The sequence below is a fragment of the Coffea eugenioides genome, chromosome 8, assembly GCF_003713205.1.
Source record: "Coffea eugenioides isolate CCC68of chromosome 8, Ceug_1.0, whole genome shotgun sequence".
NCBI classification, from domain to species: Eukaryota; Viridiplantae; Streptophyta; class Magnoliopsida; order Gentianales; family Rubiaceae; genus Coffea; species Coffea eugenioides.
This window is the reverse complement of record NC_040042.1, coordinates 11,846,655-11,855,578: the sequence shown is the minus strand read 5'-3', so window position 1 is coordinate 11,855,578 and position 8,924 is coordinate 11,846,655. Positions and strand designations below refer to the sequence as shown.

Here is an 8,924-nt window from a genome sequence, read left to right as displayed (position 1 = left end):
GCTTCATAGAGTGCCATTTGAATTGACGAATGGTAACTGTTATTGTAAGCAAACTCTACTAAGGTCATATGTTGACCCCAATTACCTCCAAAATCCAGAACACAGGTCCTTAACATATTCTCGAGAGTTTGAATTGTTCGCTCCGACTGTCCATCCGTCTGAGGGTGATAGGTGGTGCTTAAGTTAAGCTTAGTCCCCAAAGTCTCTTGACATTTCTGCCAAAATCTAGATATAAAGCGAGGATCTCTATCGGAAACGATGCTCACAGGAACTCCATGTAATCTTACGATCTCATCCACGTACACCTGGGTCAATTTGTCCATGAAATACTTCATGCTTACCGGCAAGAAATGGGCCGATTTGGTTAACCGGTCGACGATCACCCAAACGGCATCATGCCCTCGTTGTGTTCGCGGCAAACCTGAAACGAAATTCATTGTGATGTTTTCCCACTTCCATTCGGGTATCTCAAGAGATTGTAACAAGTCCGATGGTTTTTTATGCTCTGCTTTAACTTGTTGGCAAATGAGACATTTTTGTACGTATTGAGCAATTTCCTTCTTCATGTTGTCCCACCAATAGGCTCCTTTTAGGTCTTGGTGCATCTTGCTACTACCCGAATGGATCGTATATTTAGATCGATGATTTTTCCTCTAAGATCTCCTTCTTTAACGTTTCATCTTTGGGCACCATCATTCGGTTTCCGTATTTCAAGACTCCCTCGGGACTGAAATTAAAATCTGACAATTCCCCTTTTTCCTCTTTCTCTCCCCATTTCCGCACCATCGAATCCTTCTTTTGAACTTCTTTAACTCGCTCCAGTAGTGCGGATGTTATTTTAACATTACCAAAAACCACCTTATGACTCCCAAGGCAGGGCTTCCACTCACAAACAGATTCCAACAGATCCCACTCCTTAATCATTAACCCCGCTACTTGAGCCTTTCGGCTTAAGTCATCCGCCACCACATTAGCTTTTCCCGGATGATGGTTGATAGTGCAGTCATAGTCCTCCAGAAATTTCATCCATCGTCGCTGCCTTATGTTCAATTCCTTTTGCGAGAAGAGGTATCTAAGACTCTTGTGGTTTGAATAAACCTCGAAGGTCACCCCGTATAGATAATGTCTCCACTTTTTCAGAGCAAAAACAACCGCGGCTAACTCTAGATCATGGGTGGGATAGTTCTACTCGTGGGGTTTCAACTTCCTAGAGGCAAAAGTTATTACATTCCGATTTTGCATTAACACACGCCCCAGACCTTCCCGTGACGCGTCGGTATGAACGGTAAACCCGTCTACTCCGTTAGGCAAAGCTAGAATCGGTGCCATGGTCAATCTTTTCTTTAACTCACGAAAACTCGCTTCACACCGAGCATCCCACACGAACCGACCATGTTTTTTCGATAGGTCAGTTAAAGGACCGGCCAATTTGAAAAAATCTTTAATGAAATGCCTGTAGTACCCAACCAACGCTAGAAAACTATGAATCTCCATGGAATTTTCTGGTCTCTTCCAATTAGTCATGGCCTCTACTTTCGCCGGGTCAACCGAGATACCCTCTTGGGAAATTACGTGCCCTAAGAAAGAAATTCTTTTCAGCCAAAACTCGAACTTACTAAATTTGGCATACAACTGATGCTCACTTAGGGTTTGTAAAATAATTCTTAGGTGCTGTTCATGCTCCTCACAAGTCTTGGAGTAGACCAAGATATCGTCAATAAAGACAACGACAAATCGATCCAGGTAGGGTTTAAAAATCCTATGCATTAGATCCATGAAGGCGGTAGGGGCATTGGTTAGTCCGAAAGGCATGACTGCGAATTCGTACTGCCCATATCTCGAATTGAAAGCAGTTTTCGGGATATCTGCTTTCCTAATCAATAATTGGTAATACCCCTGTCGAAAATCTCATGAACTAATTTATACTAGAAAAATAATTTAAAAACCATATTTACTCATAAAAATTATCCAGAAAATTTTTCTGACAAAGAAACTATAGAATTAGTGTGCAATTAAATAAAATAAAACTTAGAAAATAAGAAAATTACGGGTTCTCACACTCTCTCCCCCTTAAAAGAATTTCGCCCTCGAAATTTCTCATCTTGATTTTCAAACAGTTCAGGGCATTTCTTTTTCATTTCTTCTTCCACCTCCCAGGTAACCTCCTCAATTCCGTGATTTCTTCACAAAATCTTCACCAAAGGTATTCGATTGTTTCTCAACTCTTTAACCTTTCGGTCGAGCAACTGTACTGGCTTCTCTTCGTAGGTGAGGGATTCATCTATCTCGACTTCCTCAGGCTGTAAGATGTGAGACGTATCAGGATAATACTTTTTAAGCATCGAGACGTGGAAGACATTGTGAATTCTGGATAGACTTGACGGTAGTTTAAGTCGATACGCTACTTTACCAACTCTTTGGAGAATCTTGAAAGGTCTGATGAATCTCGGTTGAAGTTTTTTTCCTCTACCCGCCGAGACACGTCGTAATGGTATGACCTTAAGGAAAACACAGTCCCCAACTTCAAACTCCAGATCTTTTCTTCGATTGTCCGCGTAGCTCTTCTTTCGGTTTTGAGCTATTTGGAGACTTTGTCGTGTCAACTTGACTCTTTCTCGAGCATTCTCCATCCATGGAATAGTGGTCGGATCTAGCACCTTTCTCTCACCGATTTCGTCCCAATAGATCGGTGACCGGCACTTCCTCCCGTATAGCGCTTCGTAGAGTGCCATTTGAATTGACGAATGGTAACTGTTATTGTAAGCAAACTCTACTAAGGTCATATGTTGACCCCAATTACCTCCAAAATCCAGAACACAGGTCCTTAACATATTCTCGAGAGTTTGAATTGTTCGCTCCGACTGTCCATCCGTCTGAGGGTGATAGGTGGTGCTTAAGTTGAGCTTAGTCCCCAAAGTCTCTTGACATTTCTGCCAAAATCTAGATATAAAGCGGGGATCTCTATCCGAAACGATGCTCACAGGAACTCCATGTAATCTTACGATCTCATCCACGTACACCTGGGTCAATTTGTCCATGAAATACTTCATGCTTACTGGCAAGAAATGGGCCGATTTGGTTAACCGGTCGACGATCACCCAAACGGCATCATGCCCTCGTTGTGTTCGCGGCAAACCTGAAACGAAATTCATTGTGATGTTTTCCCACTTCCATTCGGGTATCTCAAGAGATTGTAACAAGTCCGATGGTTTTTTATGCTCTGCTTTAACTTGTTGGCAAATGAGACATTTTTGTACGTATTGAGCAATTTCCTTCTTCATGTTGTCCCACCAATAGGCTCCTTTTAGGTCTTGGTGCATCTTGCTACTACCCGAATGGATCGTATATTTAGATCGATGATTTTTCCTCTAAGATCTCCTTCTTTAACGTTTCATCTTTGGGCACCATAATTCGGTTTCCGTATTTCAAGACTCCCTCGGGACTGAAATTAAAATCTGACAATTCCCCTTTTTCCTCTTTCTCTCCCCATTTCCGCACCATCGAATCCTTCTTTTGAACTTCTTTAACTCGCTCCAGTAGTGCGGATGTTATTTTAACATTACCAAAAACCACCTTATGACTCCCAAGGCAGGGCTTCCACTCACAAACAGATTCCAACAGATCCCACTCCTTAATCATTAACCCCGCTACTTGAGCCTTTCGGCTTAAGTCATCCGCCACCACATTAGCTTTTCCCGGATGATGGTTCATAGTGCAGTCATAGTCCTCCAGAAATTTCATCCATCGTCGCTGCCTTATGTTCAATTCCTTTTGCGAGAAGAGGTATCTAAGACTCTTGTGGTTTGAGTAAACCTCGAAGGTCACCCCGTATAGATAATGTCTCCACTTTTTCAGAGCAAAAACAACCGCGGCTAACTCTAGATCATGGGTGGGATAGTTCTACTCGTGGGGTTTCAACTTCCTAGAGGCAAAAGATATTACATTCCGATTTTGCATTAACACACGCCCCAGACCTTCCCGTGACGCGTCGGTATGAACGGTAAACCCGTCTACTCCGTTAGGCAAAGCTAGAATCGGTGCCATGGTCAATCTTTTCTTTAACTCACGAAAACTCGCTTCACACCGAGCATCCCACACGAACCGACCATGTTTTTTCGATAGGTCAGTTAAAGGACCGGCCAATTTGAAAAAATCTTTAATGAAACGCCTGTAGTACCCAACCAACCCTAGAAAACTATGAATCTCCATGGAATTTTCTGGCCTCTTCCAATTAGTCATGGCCTCTGCTTTCGCCGGGTCAACCGAGATACTCTCTTGGGAAATTACGTGCCCTAAGAAAGAAATTCTTTTCAGCTAAAACTCGAACTTACTAAATTTGGCATACAACTGATGCTCACTTAGGGTTTGTAAAATAATTCTTAGGTGCTGTTCATGCTCCTCACAAGTCTTGGAGTAAACCAAGATATCGTCAATAAAGACAACGACAAATCGATCCAGGTGGGGTTTAAAAATCCTATGCATTAGATCCATGAAGGCGGTAGGGGCATTAGTCAGTCCGAAGGGCATGACTGCGAATTCGTAGTGCCCATATCTTGAATTGAAAGCAGTTTTCGGGATATCTTCTTTCCTAATCAATAATTGGTAATACCCCTGTCGAAAATCTCATGAACTAATTTATACTAAAAAATAATTTAAAAACCATATTTACTCATAGAAATTATCCAGAAAATTTTTCTAACAAAGAAACTATAGAATTAGTGTGCAATTAAATAAAATAAAACTTAGAAAATAAGAAAATTACGGGTTCTCACACTTTCTCCCCCTGAAAAGAATTTCGCCCTCGAAATTTCTCATCTTGATTTTCAAACAGTTCAGGGCATTTCTTTTTCATTTCTTCTTCCACCTCCCAGGTAACCTCCTCAATTCGGTGATTTCTCCATAAAATCTTCACCAAAGGTATTCGTTTGTTTCTCAACTCTTTAACCATTCGGTCGAGCAACTGTACTGGCTTCTCTTCGTAGGTGAGGGATTCATCTATCTCGACTTCCTCTTGCTGTAAGATGTGAGACGTATCAGGATAATACTTTTTAAGCATCGAGACGTGGATGACGTTGTGAATTCTGGATAGACTTGACGGTAGTTTAAGTCGATACGCTACTTTACCAACTCTTTGGAGAATCTTGAAAGGTCTGACGAATCTCGGTTGAAGTTTTTTTCCTCTACCCGCCGTGACACTTCGTAATGGTGTGACCTTAAGGAAAACACAGTCCCCAACTTCGAACTCCAGATCTTTTCTTCGATTGTCCGCGTAGCTCTTCTTTCGGTTTTGAGCTATTTTGAGACTTTGTCGTATCAACTTGACTCTTTCTCGAGCATTCTCCATCCATGGAATAGTGGTTGGATCTAGCACCTTTCTCTCACCGATTTCGTCCCAATAGATCGGTGACCGGCACTTCCTCCCGTATAGCGCTTCGTAGAGTGCCATTTGAATTGACGAATGGTAACTGTTATTGTAAGCAAACTCTACTAAGGTCATATGTTGACCCCAAATATCTCCGAAATCCAGAACACAGGTCCTTAACATATTCTCGAGAGTTTGAATTGTTCGCTCCGACTGTCCATCCGTCTGAGGGTGATAGGTGGTGCTTAAATTGAGCTTAGTCCCCAAAGTCTCTTGACATTTCTGCCAAAATCTAGATATAAAGCGGGGATCTCTATCCGAAACGATGCTCACAGGAACTCCATGTAATCTTACGATCTCATCCACGTACACCTGGGTCAATTTGTCCATGAAATACTTCATGCTTACTGGCAAGAAATGGGCCGATTTGGTTAACCGGTCGACGATCACCCAAACGGCATCATGCCCTCGTTGTGTTCGCGGCAAACCTGAAACGAAATTCATTGTGATGTTTTCCCACTTCCATTCGGGTATCTCAAGAGATTGTAACAAGTCCGATGGTTTTTTATGCTCTGCTTTAACTTGTTGGCAAATGAGACATTTTTGTACGTATTGAGCAATTTCCTTCTTCATGTTGTCCCACCAATAGGCTCCTTTTAGGTCTTGGTGCATCTTGCTACTACCCGAATGGATCGTATATTTAGATCGATGATTTTTCCTCTAAGATCTCCTTCTTTAACGTTTCATCTTTGGGCACCATAATTCGGTTTCCGTATTTCAAGACTCCCTCGGGACTGAAATTAAAATCTGACAATTCCCCTTTTTCCTCTTTCTCTCCCCATTTCCGCACCATCGAATCCTTCTTTTGAACTTCTTTAACTCGCTCCAGTAGTGCGGATGTTATTTTAACATTACCAAAAACCACCTTATGACTCCCAAGGCAGGGCTTCCACTCACAAACAGATTCCAACAGATCCCACTCCTTAATCATTAACCCCGCTACTTGAGCCTTTCGGCTTAAGTCATCCGCCACCACATTAGCTTTTCCCGGATGATGGTTCATAGTGCCGTCATAGTCCTCCAGAAATTTCATCCATCGTCGCTGCCTTATGTTCAATTCCTTTTGCGAGAAGAGGTATCTAAGACTCTTGTGGTTTGAGTAAACCTCGAAGGTCACCCCGTATAGATAATGTCTCCACTTTTTCAGAGCAAAAACAACCGCGGCTAACTCTAGATCATGGGTGGGATAGTTCTACTCGTGGGGTTTCAACTTCCTAGAGGCAAAAGATATTACATTCCGATTTTGCATTAACACACGCCCCAGACCTTCCCGTGACGCGTCGGTATGAACGGTAAACCCGTCTACTCCGTTAGGCAAAGCTAGAATCGGTGCCATGGTCAATCTTTTCTTTAACTCACGAAAACTCGCTTCACACCGAGCATCCCACACGAACCGACCATGTTTTTTCGATAGGTCAGTTAAAGGACCGGCCAATTTGAAAAAATCTTTAATGAAACGCCTGTAGTACCCAACCAACCCTAGAAAACTATGAATCTCCATGGAATTTTCTGGCCTCTTCCAATTAGTCATGGCCTCTGCTTTCGCCGGGTCAACCGAGATACTCTCTTGGGAAATTACGTGCCCTAAGAAAGAAATTCTTTTCAGCTAAAACTCGAACTTACTAAATTTGGCATACAACTGATGCTCACTTAGGGTTTGTAAAATAATTCTTAGGTGCTGTTCATGCTCCTCACAAGTCTTGGAGTAAACCAAGATATCGTCAATAAAGACAACGACAAATCGATCCAGGTGGGGTTTAAAAATCCTATGCATTAGATCCATGAAGGCGGTAGGGGCATTAGTCAGTCCGAAGGGCATGACTGCGAATTCGTAGTGCCCATATCTTGAATTGAAAGCAGTTTTCGGGATATCTTCTTTCCTAATCAATAATTGGTAATACCCCTGTCGAAAATCTCATGAACTAATTTATACTAAAAAATAATTTAAAAACCATATTTACTCATAGAAATTATCCAGAAAATTTTTCTAACAAAGAAACTATAGAATTAGTGTGCAATTAAATAAAATAAAACTTAGAAAATAAGAAAATTACGGGTTCTCACACTTTCTCCCCCTGAAAAGAATTTCGCCCTCGAAATTTCTCATCTTGATTTTCAAACAGTTCAGGGCATTTCTTTTTCATTTCTTCTTCCACCTCCCAGGTAACCTCCTCAATTCGGTGATTTCTCCATAAAATCTTCACCAAAGGTATTCGTTTGTTTCTCAACTCTTTAACCATTCGGTCGAGCAACTGTACTGGCTTCTCTTCGTAGGTGAGGGATTCATCTATCTCGACTTCCTCTTGCTGTAAGATGTGAGACGTATCAGGATAATACTTTTTAAGCATCGAGACGTGGATGACGTTGTGAATTCTGGATAGACTTGACGGTAGTTTAAGTCGATACGCTACTTTACCAACTCTTTGGAGAATCTTGAAAGGTCTGACGAATCTCGGTTGAAGTTTTTTTCCTCTACCCGCCGTGACACTTCGTAATGGTGTGACCTTAAGGAAAACACAGTCCCCAACTTCGAACTCCAGATCTTTTCTTCGATTGTCCGCGTAGCTCTTCTTTCGGTTTTGAGCTATTTTGAGACTTTGTCGTATCAACTTGACTCTTTCTCGAGCATTCTCCATCCATGGAATAGTGGTTGGATCTAGCACCTTTCTCTCACCGATTTCGTCCCAATAGATCGGTGACCGGCACTTCCTCCCGTATAGCGCTTCGTAGAGTGCCATTTGAATTGACGAATGGTAACTGTTATTGTAAGCAAACTCTACTAAGGTCATATGTTGACCCCAATTACCTCCAAAATCCAGAACACATGTCCTTAACATATTCTCGAGAGTTTGAATTGTTCGCTCCGACTGTCCATCCGTCTGAGGGTGATAGGTGGTGCTTAAGTTGAGCTTAGTCCCCAAAGTCTCTTGACATTTCTGCCAAAATCTAGATATAAAGCGGGGATCTCTATCCGAAACGATGCTCACAGGAACTCCATGTAATCTTACGATCTCATCCACGTACACCTGGGTCAATTTGTCCATGAAATACTTCATGCTTACTGGCAAGAAATGGGCCGATTTGGTTAACCGGTCGACGATCACCCAAACGGCATCATGCCCTCGTTGTGTTCGCGGCAAACCTGAAACGAAATTCATTGTGATGTTTTCCCACTTCCATTCGGGTATCTCAAGAGATTGTAACAAGTCCGATGGTTTTTTATGCTCTGCTTTAACTTGTTGGCAAATGAGACATTTTTGTACGTATTGAGCAATTTCCTTCTTCATGTTGTCCCACCAATAGGCTCCTTTTAGGTCTTGGTGCATCTTGCTACTACCCGAATGGATCGTATATTTAGATCGATGATTTTTCCTCTAAGATCTCCTTCTTTAACGTTTCATCTTTGGGCACCATAATTCGGTTTCCGTATTTCAAGACTCCCTCGGGACTGAAATTAAAATCTGACAATTCCCCTTTTTCCTCTTTCTCTCCCCATTTCCGC

At 42.1% G+C, this 8,924-nt stretch overlaps 2 protein-coding genes across 2 annotated transcripts; both read right to left on the bottom strand.

The window, feature by feature from the left end:
* Positions 1–4,768: 4,768 nt before the first annotated feature.
* LOC113780264 lies at positions 4,769–5,446 on the bottom strand. The gene has a single exon (XM_027326076.1). It carries the CDS (start codon positions 5,444–5,446, stop codon positions 4,769–4,771), a length of 678 nt encoding a protein of 225 aa, XP_027181877.1.
* Positions 5,447–7,482: 2,036 nt separating this feature from the next.
* LOC113780263 lies at positions 7,483–8,160 on the bottom strand. Its single transcript, XM_027326075.1, has one exon. The coding sequence runs from the start codon at positions 8,158–8,160 to the stop codon at positions 7,483–7,485; it is 678 nt and encodes a 225-aa protein (XP_027181876.1).
* Positions 8,161–8,924: the final 764 nt, after the last annotated feature.

Excerpts from the sequence above, each read along its gene's own strand:
- LOC113780264 (XM_027326076.1), bottom strand. The coding sequence starts at position 5,446 with ATGGCACTCTACGAAGCGCTATACGGGAGGAAGTGCCGGTCACCGATC.
- LOC113780263 (XM_027326075.1), bottom strand. The coding sequence starts at position 8,160 with ATGGCACTCTACGAAGCGCTATACGGGAGGAAGTGCCGGTCACCGATC.